Raw genomic sequence first — 25567 nt, 5'->3', positions numbered from 1 at the left:
TCCACAGGTCTGACCACCTGAATGCTTTCTCTGGAATGGTCACCATGTTCAGAGGCCAGCTGACCTTCGCTTGGCCCCCGGTCCCAGAATTCTGGGGCCTGGGTACAGGGTGAAGGATTGGCCTAAGGCTATTTTTTTTTTCCCTGAATGTCATTTTTTTTCAAGCATTGAATTGCAAAATTATAAAACAATCTTGTAGGAAGCAGTGTACTTCTGCCAGTGATGCTGCCACTGTTCAAAATAGTTTTCACCCACGTGACATTGTTAACTAGCCCCATAGCTATTCTCATTAGCTCAGAGTCACAGGGCACATTAGTAACCAGTCTGCATATAGGCCTGCAATTGACAGACCCATTGTCATAAATCTCTAATCCTCACAACACACTATTGTTGCTGCTACCGCTTTGAGGCCAGGAAACTGACTCTAAACCCGTCAAGGCATGAAGAGGACTAGCCATACAGGAAGAAGCCTGGATTGGGGCTTGTATAGAACTGCTTTCACCCCACACACATGCTGTGAGGTAGCATGAGTTATTTTCCTGTTTTGTCCATGGAAATCTTTCTGAAGCTCAGAAAGGCTAGGTAACTTGGCTCAGGTCACACAGCTGGGGAGGGGCAGAGCTAGAGTTTGCTCCCGTATGTCCGAGTTGGAAATGCCTGTTCTTTCCACCCTACCTGGCACCTGCCTTACCCGCCTGAGGCCACCTGCCTCTTGCTCCCTTTTTCCCTCTGTACCTCCACCTCTGCCCTCCTCCTCTTCAGTGTCACCTCAGCCATTTTTCCCAGTAGCTGAGCCAGCGGCCTACCTGAGGCTGTGCCAAGTGCAGGGTGTTGTGGGCTGGGCCGTGGGGCGTGCGATGCCAAGTTGAGAAGTGCTGCTATCTTAGATAGCTGAAACGTTAATAGACTTTAAAACGTGTGTTGACAAAGAGCTTTATACACACGAGTACATACGTGTGTGTATGTATGTGTATACATATATCTCAATAGTGGAAAGTTAAACTCTATATCACTAACATATCAGACATACATTTATAATTTTAAGCACTGTAATCACTTTTCTTACCAGTTTGTTTTTCCCTTCAATTATCATTTGCAAATTGCCCCATTTCTACCGTGTTTCCCCAATAATAAGACCTAGCCAGATAATCAGCTCTAATGCGTCTTTTGGGGCAAACATTAATATAAGACCCGGTCTTATTTTACTATAATATTAGATCAGGTCTTATATTAATGTCTGCTCCAAAAGACACATTAGAGCTGTCCAGCTAGGTCTTATTTTCAGGGAAACACGGTATATAGTGTACATACTGGCCATTTGTAAGGACTATGTAGTATTTCCTGTTAGTTCGCATAGAATCCTTGGATGACCATTGAGTTGTTGAGCTTTTGTGGCCTGGCAAGGAATTTCTTGTAGCATTATTTCTTTAGGAAAGTAAGTTCCGAGTTTGGCTTAAGAATAGGGGTTTTTGAAAAATTGTTTTGTAAGTTAGGGGTGGCTTATTCACTGTAGTATCAGTGGATTTTGGCTAGAAACATGCAGTAGACATTTGATGGAAAACAAACATTTGTTTTTTCCAGGTCTGAGTTTATACTTTGATCTGAATTTTATAAGCACTTATAACTAAACTTATAAAGCTTTTTTGGGTGTGATTTATATGTCTAGCCAGGTAAAACTTAAGAAACTGAAGCAGAGAGGATTGAATTGACAAAGACAACTCTTTAAAAATTAAGGTCATCTTGAGGTTAAGAGTATAATTGCAGAATTGCAGATGATGATAAAAAATGCTTTTCGGAATAAATATCTTAATATTCAACCTCCACAGCAGAAGACTGGGACCGAGGACATAGCTGCTTCTTCCCATTCTGGTCTTGGGCATTGGGAAGGGGGTTACGCGTCTGCACTTGCTTGGGTTCCATTTCTGTCCTTATTAGTTACAATGCCTCAGGCAAGTTTCTTAATTTCTCTGTCTCAGTTTCCTCATTTGCCAAGTGGAAACACAATTTCCTGCCTCGTAGGGCTGTGAAGATTAAATGAAGAGTGTCTTGATGTGCCTGGGACATAAATCTTCAATAAAAGTTAATTCTCTTTTCTTTTAACTCAAAGCTTTGAGTGAATTAGTGCATACTGGGTGAGCTGTTAGGGTGATACAAAGACCCCTCACTGATCATTTTAGAGAGCAGTTATTTTTCCTTCTTCATTTTGAAGTTTCTTGTTGCTGCTTATTTTAAATTTGGATGCCAGAGTTTGCAGAATTTTTGTGTGTGTGGAATAGGAGATGGAATTAAATTTCTCTTGAAAGATGTATTCCAAAAAGTTGAACTTATGCAAATATTTCTGAAATGGTTTTATTTTATGTGTTTCTTGCACAGTATTGTTAGAAGTTCCTGATTCCAAGAAAATCCTTCATCATGCAACAAGTTCTCTTTCTGCTGGTTTTCAGTTAGTTGTAAGGAACCATTAGTCTCCTGTCTGGCTGAACATATAATAGTATCAGTTACCGAACCAGAACTTTCAGCACCTTTCTGATGTCCACCCTTGGAGGTCACCAAGTGTTTGACTCGAAGGTGTCTCAAACTGACCCTACTACATTCCCCCTAAACCCGACCTTCGTCTTGTTCCCAGATTTGGTGAATGGGGACACTGACCACTGGACTTCTTGTAAACGCCAAGTCTTGCCAGCCCCAAACCTAAGGTTTGTTCTAAGAGCACCTTCTGCCTCACTCCAGACCCTGCCCACCGAGTCCTGTGCATTTCAGCTTCTAACTCTCAAGTCCCTCCTTTTGTCTCTACAGCCACCTACCTTGTCTGGGCACCATCGTCTCTCACCTGAAATGTTGTAGGAGTCTGACTGACCTCCCTGAACCCCTTCTTGCTTCCCTCCAGCTGCTGTCACGCTGCAGCCAGCCTCCAGACCACATACAGTAGCCCAGGCGCTCCCCATGGACCCTGGGGTAAAGAGCAGTTCTGCAATGTGGCCCTCAAGGCCCTGCCCACCTCTCCTGTCTCGCGCTATGTACACTGTTTGGCATCCAAGGGGTTCTTCGGATTCCTTCATTAGACTGTGCTCCTGCCTCAGGTTTCTGGCACATGCCATTCTCTCCTCTGGACCGACCATGCTACCATCCCTTAGCCAACTTCGACTTACCCTTGGGACGTCAGCCCAGGGACCCGTCTGTGACTGACGCGCAGGCTGACTAGGTCTCCCTCTGGCTGTGATCTCTTGGCACCCTTCGTGTTCCTTCAGCGCTCCTGCACAGGTTATTTGATTGTCTCTCCCTTAACCCTCTCACGCTCCCTGAGGGCTACTCGAGTGCTGTGCTGTGTTCCAGCACACACACAGAAGGGGGTGTGCAGTGTTTGGGGGGTTTTATGATTTCAGTTCATCCAAAAGAACATTTACTTCTCGATAGCAATGAATTAGAAGGGGTGAGGCAGGATAAGTAGTCCTGAGGGCTGATGGAGGCTGGGTTTCATTTTGGTGTACACTGTATTTACTGTACTAGGAGGAAGGCTTCAAAATACGGAGCGTGTTTCCTTCATTGGGTGACGATTATCCCAAGCTCTGAGGGGCTGATGCCAATAGAGACTGAAGTACTTTTAGCCTGTTCTTTGAATTATTACGAGTTTGTTTTTTAAATTAAAGTTTATTGGGGTGACAACGGTTAGTAAAGTTACATAGATTTCAGGTGTACAGTTCTGTATTACATCATCTATATATCACATTGTGTGTTCACCACCCAGAGTCAGCTCTCCTTCCATCACCATATATTTGATCCCGTTTACCCTCATCTACCACCCCCTCCCCGCTTTCCCTCTGGTAACCACTAAACTATTGTCTGTGTCTATGAGATTTTGTTCCTTTGTATTCCGATTTTTAAAAGCCCTTTTCGGTGCTTTCCTGAGTTGTCTTTACACTCAGGGTCCCTCCAGAATTGATGCTCCCCCTGGAGAGAGATGGCGGATATCTCTGTCTTTCAGTGATGGGCTTGGTAGGCAGCCAATAAATGTTGACGGAGGGACCTGTTTCTTGGAGCACAGCGATCTGTAGAAGCTTCTGTTGGCTCTGAATTGGTCTGTCCATGGGAGTGTCTGAATGCGGCAGTGTGGGGCAGTGGTGAAGGGCGTGGCCTTGGAGCAGGCATCCTAGATCTGCCAGTTAGTGCCTTTGTTGTCTTGATAAGTTGCCTAAACCACTTTCAGTCTTTTTCCTCATCTGTAAAATGTGGAAATAATAACAGTACCTACCTCACAAAGTTGTTAGACTTAAATGAGATATTGTTGGTAAAGCACTTGGAGGCCTGGCCCATGTAAAAGTTAATTGTCGTACTGGTTCAAAATCCTACTGGTGCATCCTCACCGATTAAGACTGCGTCTGACTTGGATCTCTATGGCCCTGGGCCCTCCTTTCGTCCAAGAAATAATTCCGGCTGCTTCAGCTGATTGGCTCATGTACTGCTCAGTACACAAATAGTGTTCTTTACCATTGAAATTTAAATGGCTGTCAAAGTTTTTGGAGGAAAAAACGCTGTATTTTCTCAAGAAAAGAATAATCATGATGCATATTGATTTAAATAGAATAGCTGCCAAACAGATAGGGTCTTTGGAGAACAAGCCATAATATTCCCTTGGTGTACTTTACTCCGTCATACCCACGGGGAGAGAGCAGTGTGGTTGATCACAACATTTCTATGCTGTCAGTGTCCAAACTTGACAGTTGGTGAAGTGCGGTCCCGTCTTTTCTTTCTCCCAACAATCTGAGAGGTGCGGTTTGACAGGTGAGAAAATGCAGGCCCAATGAGGCCGCTCCTGAGCTGGGGCTCTCTGCAGGAAGCCTCCGCTGTCCCAGGCAGCATGCTCTTGGGTGTCGTCTGAGTGGAATTTAATGGGATCCTAATTGCAAGTGGATAGCCAGAAAGTTCTGCTCCTGTTTTGTCATTTTGTTTTGGCAGAGAGTACTCTCTGAGAACCCATGTAAGCTGGAAGAAAACAATCCACCAACAAACTCAGCACTAATCATCTGGGAAGCAGGACACTGCTGGTTGGCAGTTAGTGGGTCTATGAACAGAAAAACACCAAGCTCACAACTTTACAGCCTTCGTTTCTTTGAAACATCCGTGGAGCCCCAGTCTGGCCATCAGGGTTATGGTGCCTCTCGGCCTAGATGGTCCGCTCCAAAGCTGTGTGCTCGCATTTCTGGTTATGAAGTGCTGCTTGTGCTTATTTTCCCTGATCTGCCAAGAAACAGCTCTCTCCCTTGTTCCTTTGTGCATCCACGTTTCTTTTTTATTCCACTTGCTTTTTATTTCGGTCTTCTGTCCTGCTTTGGGCCTTGAGACAGCAATGAAACAGACCTTCAGGAATGGGCAGCTGTGGGGGCCCTGTCTGGGGTCACCTCTATACCCTGGGTCTGAGTTAGGAGTTGCTAAGATCAGCCCAAGGAGATGAGGCCACGACAAAACAGTACAGGTACCGTATTTCCTTGAAAATAAAACCGAGTCTTATACCGTATTTCCCCGAAAATGAGACAGGGTCTTTTATTAATTTTTGCTTCAAAAGACATATTTTAGAAAAAGCATATTTTCAGGGGATGTCTTTTTTTTCATGTACAACAATCTACATTTATTCAAATACAGTCATGTCACCTTCTTCTGGAACATCGTTATAACGTACTAAATGCGTCCATCTGGCTGACGATCTCAACCGGGGCTTAATTTCGGGGAGAACACCGTAAGTATATCAAAGATCAGGAGCAGAACTCAGTGCAGTTCGATTGTGTCCTGTACCCGTGGAAGCAGCGGCCCACCTGACTCCTATTTAAGATGTCTAAGTAGTTGATTGATTGACCTTGATGGATATAGGCCTTTTTTATTATGTAGGTTCAGAGCAGTAGCCTCTTACAAAGCAGTTGTCTCTAAGGTGGTGCCTTCTAACGTAGGTATAGGCTGGATTAACTAGTTACTGGTGCCCAGGAATAGCTGGTACAGTATCTTCAACTGAGCTCCTGGTGATTCCATCACCTACGTTTCTCTCTCTCCCTCCCTCCCTCCCTCCCTCCCTCCCTCCCTCCCTCCCTCCCTCCCTCCCTCCCTCCCTCCCTCTCCCTCTCTCTCTCTCTCTCTCTCTCTCTCTGTGTGTGTGTGTGTGTGTGTGTGTGTAATGCATTACTGATATTCTGAGTTGATTTAGAGCAGTGAGTCTCAATTTCATGGTACATATTGGGGCATGTGTGTGCCCACATAGGCTGTGAATACTGGAGAATTTTTTCTAATAATATGTCTTCCTGTCCCCCCTCCTCAATTATAATAAGCCCTGTGATGGGGATGGGTGGCTGGGTCATCTGTGTGAAGACCTTTCATAGGACTTTCTGGTACACCTTCCTCCCACCCTATCCCAAAATGCATCTGCCCTTTGAAAATGAGGATTAAGAAGGTGATTAGGGCTGGCTGATCAGTTGTCCCACCACAGTCTGCTGGGCGGAGCTGACCTAGGCTGGTGGTTCCAACCTGGCATCTGCAAAGGAACCCGTGGGAGCCAGGGGTCCATTTTCATTTCAAAAGGCTTAATAGAAACTATATGTTTACCCAGGATAAGGACACAAAAGCTACCCAAATCATCAAGTTTCCTTGCTTTTGTTTGGATTGCAAGTCTGTGTGGTATCATGCTGATTCCAAGTTCTGATTGGCCGTGGATGACATAATAGGAATTTCTCAGACAGGATTGGTCTAACTCTAGACATTGTTCCTAGAGCTGGTATCAGGTCTCGGTCCCCAAACTGAACGTACTCACTACTTTTAGAATGAGGTTGACCTTGAATGTGAATGCCCTTGACTATCAAAACTAAGCAACTGTATTGTTTCTTGCTTACTTAGCTATGCTTATCATCATCACACCTGTGGCAGTGATTTGATTTCATAATGTTGTTACGAACCCTTCATAAATGAATTGTTGGGTGAAATTTGGATCAGCGTTGAAATGGAAAAATCGTAAACAGAATTAATCAATTGCAGTTAAACATCATTTGTTAGACTCTTGCAAAACATATGGCAAGCATGAGTAAGGGATAGAAAAAAGAGGTGGGTGAAACTACAGATTTGGTCCAGTGCCCTTATTTTAAAACATCCTTTTGGGGCGGCCGGGTGGCTCAGTTGGTTAGAGCGCGAGCTCTGAACAACAGGGTTGCCAGTTTGATTCCCACATGGGCCAGTGGGCTGCGCCCTCCACAACTAGATTGAAGGACAACAACTTGTAGCTGATGGGCCCTGGAGAAGCACACTGTTCCCCAATATTTCCCGATAAAATTTTTTTAAAAAATGATCCTTTTAATCAACTTTACTCTAAAAGCAAATAAAAATAACTCACAATACAGCGCCAACTATTTATACGTAGTCTCTGCAGTCTCCTAGGATCCTGTTGATTGTACATTCGTTTTACATAGTGTTTGATGTATGCACATCATCCCAAGTTCTGCTTTTTCATATTTTATGACAATGTACAGACCTTTCCATATTTCTGCTTTGCCTCGTTCATTCTTAATAGGCACAGCTGCCTGAACTACACCTGAAGTTGGACAGTCAGGACAATTTAGTTGAGATGAGAGAAAGCTGGAGACAAGCTGTCTGTTTCATCCTTGATAACAGGGCTGTGGGGTCAACTCTGGCCAAGTCGCTATGGATGCAAAAGGTGTGCTCCCTCCCGCCTGCTGCTGCTGCTAATAATAATAATAATAGCATATACGTGCTAAATGTTATTTCTTAATTTTCCCAGCAGCCCCTATGAGAGAGGCACTATTATCTCCATTTTATTTACATATGAGGAAAAAGAGGCTTTATGCAGTAACTTGTCCAGGGTCACACGTTGGTAACCAGTGGAACTGAGACCCAAAATTGGGTCTTTTTCAATGCCAGTTCTTAACCAGGTTTTTCTGTGCACCATGGGACCCATTCAGTTCTCAGCTCATTTAAGAAGCTACCTTCCACCTTAATTCTTGCAACAACCACATCTATTTCTGTGTACTAAAGTCACAGAGGCTTAATATTAAAACAGGATAGAGTTCATGCTGCAGGCAGCCGGAGCCTGAGAACTCCCGTCCACATTAGGGATTTGTAAGTCTTCCCAAGGCAGAGTGTTGTGAAGGGCCAGCTCAGATTCAGTCTTTTCTTTAGTTCCATCCTTTAGTTGGTCTTGAAGTTTCTCAAACTTGAATGGGCACAACAATGACTACACAGTACTTTGTGGGAGACGTAGGAGAGTCTCAGATAATTTTGGCTATAGGTAGCTTTTTGCCCTGACCTTAGAACCTAACCCCCCCTGGGGAGTGGCCACCAAATTCCTATGCATGCTAATTAGAAGTTATTTGCGTGTCTGCTCTGTTCTCTGGACAAATTAGAAAATTTGCCATGTTCTCTTTGATGTCTTTTTCCATGGTGATGCCTGAAAGGCATTGAGGCATCAGGAGGAATCGTTGCTTCTGACTGCTCCCTGTGCTCCTATGTGTCTCGGGGCAGGCGGGTCCAGTTTCTCTGTGCTTTTCCAGGGTCTTGCTTCTGTTGAATGAGAAAGTTTCACACTTGAGTTAAAGCAGACCCGAGTCCTTGGGCTGGATTGGAAATTAGAGTTCAGACTCTAGAAGCCTGGTGGGGCAGATGGGTGAGAAGTGTCAGGATTTACACCCCCCCCCCCCCCCCGGGCCTTTGGCTTTCTATTCTCTAGAATTGTCTTTTTCCAGAGCGTGGACAGGGCCCAAATGCTAAGGTCCTGGTATTATCTGAACTCAGAATGTGTTTTTCTCTTGAGTTATGTTTTACATAGTGGTTCTGTGTAGTTGGAAAGGATACTTGTACCATAATTATGTTATATTGTCGATTGCATAAATTTTGTGGGCCTAGAAACCTATTTCCCATTTATTTTCCTTCAGGATAAATGGATTTTGAATTTCAAACCATTGGCTTCCTGATGAACTTTTGGAATTCAACCTACTCTTGGTTGAGGATTCACTTTCTATGATTACTTATGTGGTATAAATGCTGTAGGAGGTCAGCTGAAAGGCTGGAGTTTTTTAGGATGAAAACTGGGGTTTAGTTCAAGTACTCCTGCCTTCATGGAGGATCCTAGGACTTGATGAGGCAGAAAAGAGAGGGGGAGACATTTCTAATACGGGGAGCTGCATTAATGGAGGTGGGAAGGAGGATGGTTTTCACATGAGCGAAGTGGCTCATCAGACCCAACCAGAATGTTGCAAACGTGCTGGAAAGCAACTGAAAATAAGGTTGAGTAGATAGAGGGGCTGGATTATGTTGGGCCCTGAAAGCCAAAGATATTAGATGAGTCACAGGAACATGATAAGTTTTTGAGCAAAGGAGTGAAATGATGAGAGTAAGTGTTTAAAGGCTAGTTAGGTGGCAGAATGCATGTGGGCTAGAGATTGGGGGCAAGGGACCAAGTCAGAATGAAGTGAAGGGTGAGGTGATGAAAGAACCACTCAGTCAACGATGGGACTTGGGGGAACTAAAGAGATTTGGAGGATAAAGAAGATGAGAACATCAGAGATGACCCCTTGGGGGTCCTTGATGAGGGGGAGCAGTGGTCCTTGAGGGATGAGAGGGAGTTAGTGTGGGGTGGGTTGGGGAAGGCGGGAATAAGGGGCTAGGTAGGTTCATTGGGGTTTGAATTAGGCCTCTCTGGACTTGGATAGGGTCTGTGTGGGGGTGGAGGGCAGAGAGGAACAGACAGAAGAATTTCTAGTCACGGGATGAGACTAGCAATCGATGTGTATAGTTGGGTATGGGAGACAAGATGGCAACTCCTACCACCTTCCCATTGAATTAAAGGCAAGGCCGTCTGTTCAGAGGAAGAAAAGAAGGAGACAAAATTGGAGGCTTGGGTGAGAGACAAGGCCAGAAATCATACTAATGGGGGGATCTGACTAGGAAATCAGAGCGCTAATTCCAGAATTTCCTGGAAACAGCAATGAAGTGGACCAGATCTGCATGGACCACCTCCTGGCTGGGTCTGCAGCAACCGTCACCCACCCCTCCTTCCACACCTTCCCCAGCGGGTGGACATCCTGGCAGTGGGAGTGACCCGGGCACGGTGGGGGTGTCTCACAGCAGGGAAAGCAGTGCTAATGATTCAGAGGGGTGCACACGGGGGTTTGGTCGTGAAACTCAGCCAGCTCTTCACTTACTTTGCTCTCCTCCCCATTAAAAAACAAAAAACAGAGTAGGAGGAGCATGGTTTTCTGTTGTTGTTTTGAGAGAGGGCATGTAGACCTGTAAGGACGGGTGGTTGCTGGAGGGCTCTGCAGGATACTGTGCAAGGCAGGGTGGGGGAACCAGAAGGGGTTGGAGTTTGAATCCACTAAAGGGTGAAGCCGAGAGGTTGTACTTGGACTGATGTTTGTGCGAAGGAAAAACAAAGCGTTGGGGTTGAGAGCCCAATGGGAGTTCCGTCCTTATCACAGCCAGAGCGGAGGCTGTGAGACAAAAGGACCTACCTTTTGTACAGTGTGGCAATGGGTGGGGGAGGGATGAGGGATGCTTGAGGAGGGTTGACACCTGCCCTCAACACGCAAGTGCTGAGTATATATGCACTTCATTCTTAGTAGAGTCTGTCATTAGCAGACACCTGTGACCAGAAGAAGTAAGGTGTGTTTCTACAGCTGGGCTAAGCAACACAAGTCCAAAGGGTCTAGAAGTATTTGTTAATGTGAGACGAACTGTTTCAATATTATTAGAAAAATATTTTGACTTAATTGCTGTAGGCACATAATCAGTTCAAGTGTGCTCTGGTTTCCTTTGCTTGGCTTGAGTCGTTGCTAAGAATGTCTTCGGTGCAAAATGGAAAAATAGGTTCTGTTCCATGGAAACTGAATCAGAGAATCAATGACTAAGAGAATTTAGAGCTTTCTCAAAAGTTCTTTGAAGACAATGGCGGAGGTTCCCCTCAGTTTTCAGCAGAGAACTCCAGGCTCCGGGAGGTGAAGTGGATGAGCTCCGTCACTGTCACAGGAGGGTCTTGGTCCTCCTTAGAGCTCCTGCCCGTGCTGCTTCATGGCTTTGCTCGTATGTATTTTCAGTTACAGATTCTGCCACCAACTGATCAGTTGTCAGAGATGGGGGAAAATGTTTGTAATGCATGCAACAGAGAACGTGGTAACTATCCATGATACATAAAGTCCATCAGAAAAACCTTTGGGCAAGAAATATGAATGACAAGTTAACAGAAGATAAACAGATGGGGAAAACTTGAAATGATTATTAAAGCATTGAGGTGCCATTTCCCCATCCATCAGATGGGCAGTAATTTAAAATAATGTTCAGTCTTGACAAGGGTTCAAGATGGACACTTCATAGATGGTTGGTAGGAGTGTAAGTTGGACAGATTGGCAAGGCAGTTTTAAAATTGAAAATGTGCGCCTCCTTTAACCCATCAGTGCCACTTCCGGGAATACGGCCTGCAGATAGACTTGCTCTGTGCAGAAGATTTATGTATAGAAAGCTTTCAAGGCAGCGTTGTTTCTAATGGTGAAAACTGGAAAAAACTCAAACTACCAATAAAGGAATGATTAAATGGACAATGGTATATCTGTACTGTGTAGAAAAAGCGTGTGTGTCTACCTGTCTATTTATATGTGTAGGTGTGGGAGGAGGTTCAAGAAGTGGTAAGTGAAAAACAAACTGCCAGGCAATATGTATCGTAGGACCTCATTTAAGACTGAAAACAAAAACAGTCCCGTGAGTTTGTGTATATATGTAAAGGAGTATAAAAAGGACGGGACGGGTACATTCTAAACAGTTGATTGGAGGGGAGCAGGAGAAAATTGCACTTTTTCTCTGCGTACATCTTTTTGAAGGTTTTTATGATGAGCTTGAAATTGTGGTTTTCAAAAAACTTGAACTGAAATTTGTATATGCTATTCAGCCCTGTAATTTCACTTCTAAAAATATTTACTAAGGAGATAATCAGAGAGGCAGTCAAAGGTTACACAGAGCGTCATAATGTGTCACAGCATTGTTTGTGACAGCAAGTGATTCACAGTATCCTGTGTTGAATGGTTCGACTATGGAGTCGTTGTTTTATGTAGCTGTTTAAAACCATGTGGAGAAGAATCTTTATTGACTTAGGGAAGTGCTTGCAAGAACAGTTAACATTTAGGTAGTGCTTGTTCTGTACCAGGGGCCATGCTCAGTGCTTTACATACATTGATTTATTTCATCTTCTGAACAGTCTTTTGCCATTCCCACTTTACAGACCAAGAAACGGGGGCTTGGGGTGAATCATTTGCCTGCGAGAGTCAGACTCCTTACCAAGTTGGTAGAACCAAAGCCAAAGGCCTTGCTAACACTTCACTGTGTCATCCGGAGTATAAAAACAGATCTCATACCAACATACATACCTATGGTGTTATTCGTTTTATAAAAATGATTTTTCCGGGCCTTAGTTTTCTATGAGTAAGATGTGGGGGATGGGCTAATCCATTTTTATATTCTGAAGATAATGATTTTATTTTAAAGATTAGTGTGTATTTACACGTAACTTTTCCACATTACAAAAGTATTTGGAAATACCTCAAAGTAGAAAATAAAAATTACTGGTAAGGCTATTATACAGAGAAAACTAACATTAATGCTCCCCTCCCCCTCTTTTTTTGCCTGGTGTGTATGTGGATGTGAACATTCTTGAAGTGCTTCATAGTTAACTGCAAACTGGTTTCAGAAAAGTTTTTACTAATTATGTTCCAGCCATTGGTGTAATAGAAGGTTTGTTTCAACGTGCCCTCTTCAGCATCGCACATATTTTAATGATGGGGTTTGATGTCTGAAAGTGTTTTATTGATTTGTTTTCCAGTTCTCTATTGTTTTTACTAAGTTGAGCTTGTTTGTTTGTTTGTTTGTTTGTTTATTGGCCATTTGAACTTTTGGGTGAATTGCCTGTTCCTGTACTTGGGGAGTATCTACTGATGATGCCTTCCTGAATGTGGGCCCATGAAAGACCTTAAGAAAGACTCTCGGAAAGTCCTTATAGGAGGAAGTTTCACTCTGCCGACTGGAACGCACTTTTCTTACAGGGGTGAATTATTGGGCTGTGGTTAAAACTTGATTTCTTAACCACTTGGAATTTATTTGGCTTTCAAGTTTGACTTTAAAATTTGGGAATGATTGGTGAAAGGTACATGGGATCTCTCGTACTACCTTTGTAGTTTCTTGAGAGTCTGATTATTTCAAAATAAAGATTAAAATTCAAGGAATGGTAAAACTTTGGCTTCCTCCTGTTACTACCTGTAACCGGGCTTCATAATTCTGGTGGAGCCAGTGGGAGGCAGGAGGAAGCAATAGATGACAACAGATCCAAAGCCAAACAGTGGTTAGAATGCTGCTTTTTTGTTGTTGCTGTTTTTAATTTGGAAATAATTTCAAACTTTAAAATGGTGGTAAAAATAAAAACTGAACAAGGAACATCTTACATACGCTTTCTCACATCCACCTATTGTTAACATTTGACCCCTTTTGAAACGTACTGTTTTGTGACCACCGCCACTGCCCTCTTCTCCTCTTCCTCCTGGACTTCTGGCACCACAGTCTTCTAGGCATTCACTCACCTCAAACCATAGTTTTCACCCGTCTCAGGAACCTGCCGTGGGTCTGGTTCCTAAGATGTCAATATATGTCAACCCACACACTTAGCCTTTAAAGGTTTTAAACTGAAACTTGATTCCTGCGCCCCCAGCGCAGTCCCGCAGCCGGAGTGAACCTCATGGTTGAGTGCCCCTCTTGTTCTGGTCTGACTGACTGGCTCCCATCTCAGTGCCTTCCCATGCGCTGATGTTTCCTGTCTGCAATATTCTTTTCTCCACGTCGCTTCCGCTTAAGTCGCATACGAGTACATGACTTTTCTGCTAAAAAACATAATTATTCCCAGACTTCTTCTCTTTACTTGATTAGCACCATCTGATTTGGGCTTACCTGTCCTGAGTTTTCATTACCTTAGAGGTTTCTTGCTTTCACATTGATGCTATACGTACGATGTCCATCTGTTGTCTCCGTGAGTTGCCCCCGGCGATGGCACCGGCGTTATTTGTTACAAACCTGCATAGGCCCGTGCAGTTGTGCTGCAGCATGACCTGGTTTTAAATGAGTGACTGTGAATTGAATTTGGATTTCATTATTAGAACCATCTAGCCATCTAAAGCAAACTTCTAATCGTGTCGCTGCTTTTTCCTTCAGGGATGTAGCGTTCTTCCCAAGTGAGTCTTCCTCATGGCGGCTGAAAGCTGGAGCCGGTGGACCTTTGGTTTACTAGTGCTGGAAACCCAGTGTGGCACGTTTGCCGTGCGCGCCCCTGCTGGGCTGGGAGGTGGGCCTGGAACCTAATAACTAATGGGCAAGGAGCTCAGAGTTTCTAACGATCAAAGTCTAAGCGCCTTGGGAGGGTTGTCTGTACTGAAGTACTTTCTGTTCTCTCTTTTCTTTTTTTTAGATGAAACTAAGGCTAGAGCTAGTTCATTATCTACAATGTCAATATTGATTTTTATTTAGAAGGTGGAGTATTAACAGATTAGAATGGCTGCTGGCAGTTCTCAGCTGCTTCATTGAATTTAAATGAATCAAGGGATGGCTGTTAAGATGAGCTTGAGATTTTTAGGCTAAATCAGGCCTTCCTACCCCAGTTGACCAGATTCACTATTTCCTCTGCAGCATCAAGGTGGGAAAACATCTTTTAAGGCCGCTTCCCTACTTTTTATAAAACCAAATCCTGTTTAAAAATGCACAGATCAGAGGTGTTAAGACATCCTCTGCAGTGCAACGCAACGCAGACTTTGCTTTTTTCCTCCTCCAAGAGAAGTTTTTGAATGAAAACTATTGACCGACACAATCCATGGTAGCCGATGGTACTCAGACATCGTATGTCCAAGTGCAAGCTTGTTCAGAGGCAGCAAATATTTAACTGGCTGAATTTTACAAAGACAAAGAATTTAATAATGATCTTGAAGGATTTGTGATGCACCTGAGAAATGAGGCATATTCCAAACCCGCCTGCCTCTTAATGATACGCTATTATTGTGCTCTCTCTATCTAGAGACGGCATGCATACCTTGCAGATATTGCAGGCTCAGTTCCAGACTGTAATAACGTGAGTATCACGATGAAGTGAGTTGTAATCTGTGCTGGTAGAGGGTCTTGCCTTCAGTTTGTAAAAAACACAACACCTGTGCAGCCCAGTAAAACAAAATGGAATAAAACAAGGTGTGCCTGTAGTTCAGCCTTCCATCAAAATTGCTTCCTTCTCTCCCCCAGCACTTCCTTCCTCCAGCACTTCCAATAATCTAGTCTGTGAATTAGAAATTAATAATAATAATAATAATAATAATAATGGCCACATTACTGTTTGTTCTAATATTGGAGGACCAATCGGTAGAGATGGTGATAAGTGAGTGGCCTGGAAGAAGCTATTTTCTCTTTTTCTGCCTCTGTAGGTCCCCAGGATCGAATTATTTCAAATACAGCTGGAGTTAGGAAGGGCAGTTATTAATAGAATATTAGCCCTCCCCCCAAAAAAACACCCACCAGATTCAGAGGCTATTATATCTGAGTTAATAAATACCAACATTGAGTCTTGAAATAGCTCTTCATTTTTCATTGTACACTATGATTTTTTGTTGATTGTTTTCATGGCCTAATTAATCATGATGACCTTTTTGAGTGACTAGAAATATAGTAAATTTCATGGATGTTAGGTCTTTGAGCTCCCACTCTACCGAGGTCAAAAGTCTCGTTGGCGTTCCTGATGGGGGTGCAGTTGGCTACTGGCTTCCTATTTGAGGCTGTTGATTTTATGAGTTCAGGTGAAATGGGAGCCATTGATTTGTTCCTTGTTTTTAGACTTGATAGAATAGATCCTGCCTAAATGCTGGGGAGAAAAACCCTTACGAGAAGTTTTCTCAATCTTAGAGCAACGAGTGTCTTTACAAGGCATAGTAACTTGAATGGGGAAGTGTAGTCAAGACCTTACGACAGACCCATCAGCAGAACCGTTTGAAATCTCCTGCTTCCCAGAAACACACCTGACTACATCTAAGGTTCAGAGAGCATTTGGCTCTAAGTAGCATTTTCCCCCGTAAAAGTATGGGAGCATAAATACATGTGCATTTGTTATCTTAGAATGTAACCACATGGTGGTTAGTGTAAACACTATAGGACAATGTGAGCTTTTCAAGTAGACTTGTTTTAGTTGCATTATAAATAGTTCAAAGTATTATATTTCATTGTAAAATTTTGAATGGTGAAATTTTGGAAACCTTTATTTTTAATTATGGTAAAATATGCACACCATAAAACTTACCATCTTAACAGTTTTTAAGTGTACAATTCAGTAGTGTTAAGTATATCCACATTGTTATGTGACCAATCTCCAGAACTTTCTCATCACACAAAACTGAAAGTCTATATCCGTTAAAAAAACAACTCCCTGCTTCCCATTCCCCCCAGCGCCTGGTAACTACCATGCTACTTTCTATTTATATGAATTTGACTACTTTAGATACCTCAGATGAGTGGAATGACAGTGTTTGTCTTTTTGTGACTGGCTCATTTCACTTAGCACGACGTCCTCAAAGTTCTTAAATCTAAGTGAGTGCTGGTTTGCTTCTGGATCACCTGTAACCGAGTGGTTGCAGCGCTTTGGGGTCCAAGCTCATTGTGGAAGGTTCTCCCGTTAGGGCTCCGCCTTGGCCAGCCCTGGACTTTTCTTTCTGCTCAGGAGATCATTAAAATGAAAGTTCCAAATTGCCAGAATCACCCAGGGTTTTGAGGGCAAGAGTTGCTTCTCTGGAGCTCATGTCTCTGGGTTCCCATTTCCTTAGTTTTGGCCTTGTTATTCCTTACTCAGTTGTTGAAGCTTCAGTGCTTTCCAGTTTTGTTTTGTTTTAATATTCAATTTATTGTTAGTTGTTTTCAGCAGAATGGTGGGTGAGATCATGGAGCCTGCCTTCCTAAACACTAGATCTCTGGCCTCAATTTGTCAGTGTTGCTTCTGCCACCCCCATCCATTCGGGGTCTAGATGTGATTAACATTTAGCAGCACTGTGATCATGACCAAATCAGACTTTTGCTTAAACATCTCTGGCAGGAAGTCACCCTGTGTGATAATGTGAACTCTAGGCTCTCCCCTCACAAGACTCAAAACCGAGATTAAAACCCAAGATCTAGGGTCTGTGGTGGCTTTGGAAGGAGACCTATTGGGAAAGAAATGTCCTTTTCTGGACTTTCAGTTCCTGAGGGCTTGAGATAGGGTTGTCTTTTTTGAGATTGGTTCTAATTGAGTTTGGATAGTAGAAGGCAGGAGGCTACTTACTTTTTCATGATGCTAGACTGTCAGCAGGATGATAATGAGCGTCTGCTCAGTGCAGCTGGCCATATGCTGATTGTTGAGAAGCTCTTGGGACAGCCACCCGTGAAGGAACATAGAGGGTGGGTACCAAGGCCAGGCCAAAGCAGTAATAAAGAGTGTGCGTGACGTGCTTGAGAAGGCAGCTTGCTGTGGTGGGACAGGCATCGGGACATGGGTGGCAAAAGCCCCCTCCCATAGTCAGTGATGTGGCCCTGGACAGACCGTGAAATCTTCCTGGCAACAGTCGGGTGCCCTTTCCTCTTGACCTTGGCCGTCCTGCAAGGCTGTGACTGTGGGAGGTTCGTTTTCCTGGCCCCAGCAGCCAGCCATTGGGAGACAGAGAGAAGGGGGAGGAGGGCGACTGCTGGATGTGTTGTCTAGAACCCAAACCGTGGACTCTGGTTCCGGTGCACTCAATTATCCAGCAGTTTGGGTCTTAGAAGCAGCCTTTGTTTAGCTAGTCTAATCCTCTCATTTTGCAGATGAGCGAACAGGGCCCTGAGATTTTCTTGTATTTAAAAAGTAGTAGTGCTGCTCTAGCTTCACATGGCAGGTGTTAGTAAAAAAAAAAAAATCAGAGAAGTGGAAGTTTTTTGGTTAAAAAATCAGACTTTGTCAGTGTGGATTTGGGAGAATTCACTCTGAATCTCTGAAGCTACTCCCTGAGCCTTGGAGAAGGACATGAACGGTGGTGAGACTGCCTGCTCTGGCTGGCGACCTGGCACCCAGCTCTCCGTGGGGCCAGCAGAGGCGAGACTGCCTGCCCTGGCTGGTGACCTGGCACCCAGCTCTCTGTGGGGCCAGCTTGGGCACTGTTGGCTGACACAGGCATTGAGACAGTCTGCAGGTCAGCAGATCTTTTAACTGGCAAGTCGGGCCTGACTGGGTAGAGGTTTGGGCAAGTAGGCCGCTGTCCCGAAAGGGCAGGTGCCAGCTCACTTCCCTGGGGCCTCGCTTGGCTCCCAGGTCACAGGCTCCAGGGTGCACTACTGTTTTCGCCCTTTGGTCCTGGACTGGGCGATTTTGCCTGAGGATTCCCAGGCTATCCCACCCTCAACTGCAGGTGGGCCTCTCCATGCCTGCCTCGCTCCCCAGAGGACCACCTCATACTGTTCAGCCCCACATTATGCTGTCTGTGTTTGCACCTGTGCCCACAGTTGGGGTCACTTGCAGCCACCACTACCTGAAGCAGCCTCAGCACAGCAGAGCCTTACAGATCAGCCTTTACGTTACTAAAGCAATTTAAAGGATGCTTATTTTCAGCCTGCTGAGAATTATCAAGTAGCAACTTTCTTTTTAAATTACCTCTCTATAATTTTCTTTTTAAATTACCCTTATAAAACTAGGTGACAGTTAAATGAAAAAATATGTGATGCACTTGGTATTTTTCTTACTAAGGCTACAAACCCACTTAAAAATTACAGGGAAGGATTGTCTTGTGCTGGAGGCTGTCTTTCTCTCTTGCCTTGTCTTTCTAGCGTTACAGAGCACTGTAAAGCTGTTGGGGTCCCCTCCTCCAGCAACTGTCAGCTCCTGGATTTAAACTGCTTTGTTTGATCGATAGAGATCGTTCCCTTTTCCCAGACGCAATGGGGATAGGAGAGCCTGAGGGTCATGAGTAAGCGTGGGCAAAAATCTGTTGGAAAGTTTTTACGCAAGTAATTTATCTGAAGCATCGATACTGAGAATGTGCAGTTTCAGATGTGTCCTTGTTGTGATTGGGCCTTTGAACTGTAGTTCTTCTCACTGCTAGATTATTTCCTGTTTCTAGTGATTCGGGATCACTGTCTCCTGCCCTCCATGTAGCTTTTCTTTCGTTAGTAGTATCAGTTGCAGCATTTTGAACATGACTATTTGGCAGAAGACTTAAATGTAGTTCTTCAAATCAAAGCAACGAGCAAACACAGTAATGTTGACTGTCTATGGTAGGTTACTTACCTAAGTGTATTCTGTGGGGTTGTGCACAACCATCTGTAAACATAAACGTGTAGGGTTTTAGCTTTGGAAAGGACTCTTTTTTTTTTTTTAAGATTTTATTGGGGAAGGGGAACAGGACTTTATTGGGGAACAGTGTGTACTTCCAGGACTTTTCCCAAGTCAAGTTGTTGTCCTTTCAGTCTTAGTTGTGGAGGGTGCCGTTCAGCTTCAAGTTGTTGTCTTTTCAGTCTTAGTTGTGGAGGGCGCAGCTCAGCTCCAGGTCTAGTTGCCGTTGCTAGTTGCAGGGTGTGCAGCCCACCATTCCTTACGGGACTCGAGGAATTGAACCAGCAACCTTGTGGTTGAGAGCCCACTGGCCCATGTGGGAATCGAACCGGCAGCCTTCAGAGTTAGGAGCACGGAGCTCCAACCGCCTGAGCCACCGGGCCGGCCCCTGGAAAGGACTCTTGATCCCCCATTTTACAGATGAAGATTCTGAGACCCAGGGAGAGATTGGCTTGTTCAAGTTCCCAGAGAGTCAGCTGGAAAAGGAGCCAGTACGAGACCCTGTTTCCTGGTCCCAAGGCTGCACTTTCCAGCCTCCCAGGATGCTCCTCTTGTTCTGATGGTCTCCCACTGCTCCCCAACAGCCACCCTCTGTCCTGGAGGTAGAAGATAGACCCATGTGGCAGGACACACCATGCCCACGCTCCTCTTTGTGCCATTGACTCTTCTTTCTAATCATGCCCATTCCGCCACAACCTACCGTCAGTTTAAAAGACCAAGCAAATGTCCTGCCTCCCACACTGGTCTCACCCTCCTCAGAACGCCTGAAGTCCACTCAAGTGTGATTTAGCTCTTTTGACAGGGTCTCTTTCCAGATTGTGGTGTTACCTTCGGGCTTGGAGGGCCTGTTATGATGCCGGGTGTCTGGGAAATGGGCCTTAAGTGAATAGCGAGAGAGGTTATATACTAGATGTCACAAGGTGGGCTCGGTGTCTTTTGTTTTGCTGCCCAGCTTTTCAGGTGTCTGTCTGTCTTCTCTCCAGTGAGCCACTTAGCTCCAGAAGGGCAGAAAGCACCGCTTCCTTGTCTCTCACCATAGCTTAGCAGAGTTCTCAGTTGCTGGTGGGTTACAGCATTGATACTTCATTTTCCTGTCATATGAATCTTGGATTTAGTTTAAAATATAACTTTGCTTTATCCTGAAACCTCAGAACAAAGCCATGTCTTCATGGCTGCCTAAATACTCTGGCCTTATGGTAACTACCATTTTGGGAATAAAGAAGCCAACAGGCCATAGGAATTTATTTACAGATTTCCCTTTCCACTGTTGGATACTTTGCTACTTACTTGCAGTGGCAAGATACTGTGAGTGTTGGTGGGAGATAGGAGCCAAATAATTGTTAGGATTGCTGAGAAAATTGCAATGGAAACAATAATCCTCCTGGGTTAGCTTTTTATAGATAGAAAACCACTGGTGAAATTTTTGTTCCAAGATTCTCAAAATCCCCAGGATGCTGCATGTCATCCTGTTGGACTTCTGAAGTAATGCAGGTAACATCTGTTGTGCAGGTATTTCAAGCCTTGAAATAAGAATTGCTGGTAGAAATGAGCCACTTAAGAAGGAGGAAATGATTACTCAGATGTTGTGAAGTAAGACAGATTGTGTGGCATTTTGAACACCGTTTTGTAGTTTGCTCGTAAAAAGAGATATGCCTAACTGGAATGTATCTGGTGAAAATCCAGCCATTAAACCTGCTCAAGTGAAAGACAGTGGCCATCTGCCAAATAAAAGCATAATCACCGTTTAAGAGTGAGCTTCGTCTGTGCTCCTGTGTGCACATGACAGCGTCTCCTGTGGAGAAACCACTTTCTGACTCCTGATTTTCTCGCTCTTTTCACAGAGCCTAAGCCCTTGTGAAGCCGGCAATGACAAGTCTGAATGGTCGCCATGCCGAGAAAACCATTGACATGCCAAAACCATCCGCCCCCAGAGTGCACGTGCAGAGGTCCGAGTCCCGAGACACTATTGCCATCCACTTCTCGGCGTCCGGGGAGGAGGAGGAGGAGGAGGAGGAGGAGTTCAGGGAGTACCTCGAGGAGGGGCTGGACGACCAAAGCATCGTGACGGGGCTCGAAGCCAAGGAAGACCTCTATCTTGAACCTCGGGGCGGCCATGACCCCGCCGGCACTGAGGCCCAGCCCCTCCTGGCAGATGGACTGTCCGGCTCCCCTGCCATTTTGCCCGTCTCCGAGAACACTGTAAAGCTCTTGGAGTCCCCTCCTCCGGCAGCGCAACTATTAAGTACAGTGCCACTGGCTCTGTCCCCAGGGTCATCTTCATCAGGGCCCTTAGCTAGCTCTCCCAGTGTGTCGTCCCTTTCTGAGCAGAAAACCAGTTCTTCCTCCGCGTTGTCCTCTCCTTCCAAGTCTCCTATCCTCTCATCCAGTGCCTCCTCCTCCACCCTGTCCAGCGCAAAACCCTTCATGAGCCTGGTGAAGTCCCTGTCCACGGAGGTGGAGCCAAAGGAACCCCCACACCACTCGAGGCACAGGCACTTGATGAAGACATTAGTCAAGTCTCTGTCCACAGACACCTCCAGGCAGGAGTCAGACACTGTGTCCTATAAACCACCTGACTCCAAGCTGAATTTACACCTGTTCAAGCAGTTCACGCAGCCACGAAACACGGGTGGAGATTCCAAAACGGCACCTTCTTCCCCACTAACTTCTCCCTCTGATACGCGCTCCTTTTTTAAAGTGCCCGAAATGGAGGCTAAAATCGAAGACACTAAGCGACGCCTTTCAGAAGTCATATACGAGCCTTTCCAGCTCCTTAGCAAAATTATGGGGGAAGAAAGTGGCAGCCATAGGCCCAAAGCCTTATCTTCAAGTGCTTCAGAACTCTGCAATCTGTCCAGCTTGAACGGTCACTTGGAAAGCAATAACAACTATAGCATCAAGGAAGAGGAGTGTGACTCCGAGGGGGACGGTGACGGAAGTGACCACAGCATCCCCAGAAGTGACCACCCAAAGCCCACTGATGAGCCCGTAAGAGAGACGGAACTGAAAAGTTCCCAGGTGAGCAGTCTGAAGGATTTGGGCCTGAAGACAAGTTCTCTCGTCCTTGAGAAATGTTCTTTGTCTGCCTTAGTGAGCAAAGAAGATGAAGAGTTTTGTGAACTGTACACTGAGGAATTTGATTTGGAAATGGAGGGGGAGAATAAAGCTGAAAAGCTGCTAGAGATGCCTCTCAAGCCAGACGCGCCGGCAGATGACGGGCCGGCTCTTGACAGTGACGACGAGGCGGACTCAGCCCCGCGGCTCCCGGACTTACCAGTGAAGACGCTGGGCTTCTTTATACTGTGTGTCTATGCGTACCTCATCCTCCCCCTGCCCCCCTATGTGAATGGACTCTTTCTGGGAATCGGCCTGGGATTCATGACTGCAGTTTGCATGATTTGGTTTTTTACACCACCAAGTGCTCATAACTATCACAGACTACATAAAAATCAACAACACTGGAACACAAGACCTCTGGATATCAAAGAACCGGAAATACTAAAGGTAAGCCTCCCCGCAGCAGCTGGCGAGCGTGCATGTTCTCTCACATACAGCCTCGTTTTCGGTTCGACTTCACTTTTGTAGTTCATTGTTACAGGTTTTTGCATAAGCAGTGTTTCTAAGACTTTGGGATCCCTTCATTCGCCAGGCACCCGACTGACTTATCTGGTAAACCTCATTCTAGTTCAAGTTTTGCTGATTCACCAATAAGTAGTGTTTCAAGGCTCTCCAGGGCGCTAAGAGTAGTTTTACATCCAGTTCCTATGTCAGTCTCTCTCTCAACTTTCCAGGGATTTGCTGCTTGTGAGGATTCATTGTCTCTGACTGTTAGGATTAAATACGAGTATTCTTGAGAGCCTGGAGAAGGGTTAAATACTCCTGGAATGCAAGAGAAGTAGAGGAGGAAGAGAAGGCAAATTAATGTCAGCGGCTGGCGCCTCTTTCCTCTGCGCACAGCAGGAACTGGGCTGGAGAAAGACATCACTTTTCAGAGCATGTCAGATCTCAGGCTTTAGGCCTCCTGCGGGGTACCATGAGGGTACAGGAAGAAAATATTAGAATTTGTATTTATACCTATATTTGCATATCTAAAACATTTCTGGCTCTTGTACATGTTTAATAATAAATACTGTGTTTCCCCGAAAGTAAGACCTAGCGGACCATCAGCTCTAATGCGTCTTTTGGAGCAAAAATTAATATAAAACCCGGTCTTTTTTACTATAATACAAGACTGCGTATAATATAATATAATATAATATAATATAATATAATATAATAAGACCAGGTCTTATTTTACTATACGACCGGGTCTTATATAATATAGTATAGTATAATATAATATATATAATACAGGGTCCGGCTAGGTCTTATTTTTGGGGAAACAAGGTATACACGATATAAAAGTGCAGTTGTAGCTTATATAGTTCTTAAGTCAAAGGCACATATACACATTTTTATATATATGTATATGTATACATATATATATACATATATGGTTTTTAAAATTTGTGGTAAAATACACATAACATAAATTTTACCATCTTAACTGTTTTCAAGTATACGGTTTAGTGGTATTAAATACATTCATGTTTTTATACAACCATCACCACCATCCATCCCCATGACTCTTCATCTTGTAAAATTGAAACTCTGTACCCATTAAACAATAACTCCTCATTCTTTCCTCCTCAGCCCCTAACAACTACTGTTCTTACCTTCTGATTTTTTTTTTTTTAAATACTCTGAGTGCCTCATGTAAGTGGAATCATACAGTATTTGTCCTTTTGTGACTGGCTTATTTCACTTAACATAATGTCCTCAAGTTCACCTATATTGTAGCATATTGCAGAATTTCCTTACTTTTTAGGTTGAATCATATGCCATTGTCTCATTTACCACATTTTGCTTATCCGTTCATCTGGAAATGAACACTTGGGTTGCTTCCATGTTTTAGCTGTGGTGGGTAATGCTGCTATGAACATAGGTGAACAAACACCCCTTCGAGATCCTGCTTTCAATTCTTTTGGGTGGATACCCAGAAGTGGGATTGCTGGATCATATGGTAATTCTATTTTTAGTTTTTGAGGCACAGCCGTACTGTTTTCAGTAGTAGGTACACCATTTATCAGTAATGCGTCAGGATTCCAGTTTCTTCACCTTCACACCCTTGCCAGTACTGATAGTTCAAAACCTGTTTGCTTTCTCGGTTAATAGGTTTTCCTGCTCTCCATTTAAGTAAGAATGCTCCAAAATGACACATGACATCTCTTCATTGCAAAAAACAAAACAAACAAAACAAGGGGAAGAACTCTCAGGATCCAAAATACTGTTTGTTTTGTTATTTAATTTTATAAACTTTTTACCTTATTCAAAAGAAATACATGGTCAATGTTTAAAAACCACAGGAAACCCAAACAAAAAATTTATTGTTCATCATACTAATAAAAGAGAATTATAGTTAAAGATTTGGTATATATCCTACTTTTTTTTAAATTTCTGCATGTATAAGTATATACATCACACACATGCGTACTCACGTACTCTTTTTGTTTTGATTTAATGGGATCGTATATTTTGCAGTCTGACCTTTTTACTTTCTTTCATGTGGCCATATGTTATGACACTTTCTTTTTAAAGAGAAGCTGGTGCTGAGTCTTGAGGATGTGACACACTTAAGCTTAGTATTAATGTGTGAAGTGGAGCAGAAGTGACTCGTGCATGGTTGCTAAGCTTTTTCGATCAGGTGATGCTGTGACTACCTAAATTACATGCCCTCCAAGTAACTTGCTGATAACTTTAGCAAAGAAAAATGGTACTTAATTTAACTCCAGTGCCTAATGACTGACTGTAGCATTCAGTTTAAACTGGTTTGAGCACTTAGTTGTTCTGGGAAGATTTTAAAATCTTCACTGTTGACTCCAATCACAGATATATGTCAAGAGTTTACTGACTACACAGAGGATGCCAACAGAATGGGGTCTGAATGTTATGGCATCGTCTCTGGCTTTGATCCGATCATTGAAACAGTAAAGGAGCACTATGGTGGCCTAAGTGCTGGGGACATTCTCTCATTTAATCCTTATCACAACCCTTTCCGGTTAGGGTATGTGCTCACGAGGAAATGGAGGCACAGAGAGATTAAGTTACTTGCCCAAGGTCACACAGCTAGTGAGTGGTGGAGCCATGCAGGGCTAT

The 25567-nt window shown here is 44.1% G+C and overlaps 1 protein-coding gene across 7 annotated transcripts in view; it reads left to right on the top strand.

The window, feature by feature from the left end:
• Window positions 1–25567, top strand: part of TEX2 (testis expressed 2) — a 92964-nt gene that overhangs the window by 17486 nt on the left and 49911 nt on the right. For all 7 annotated transcript variants that reach the window (XM_019732891.3, XM_019732887.3, XM_019732888.3 and 4 more), the window contains one exon: window positions 21214–22876. In XM_019732891.3, coding sequence (XP_019588450.3) covers window positions 21239–22876 — 1638 coding nt within the window. In that variant the 5' untranslated portion in view covers window positions 21214–21238. The remainder of the gene's footprint in view (window positions 1–21213; window positions 22877–25567) is intronic.

This window comes from Rhinolophus sinicus, chromosome 12 (assembly GCF_057876585.1).
Source record: "Rhinolophus sinicus isolate RSI-liver-muscle chromosome 12, RSI-T2T, whole genome shotgun sequence".
Lineage (NCBI taxonomy): Eukaryota > Metazoa > Chordata > Mammalia > Chiroptera > Rhinolophidae > Rhinolophus > Rhinolophus sinicus.
The sequence above is the reverse complement of the archived record's forward strand: the minus strand, read 5'-3'. Positions and strand labels throughout refer to the sequence as shown.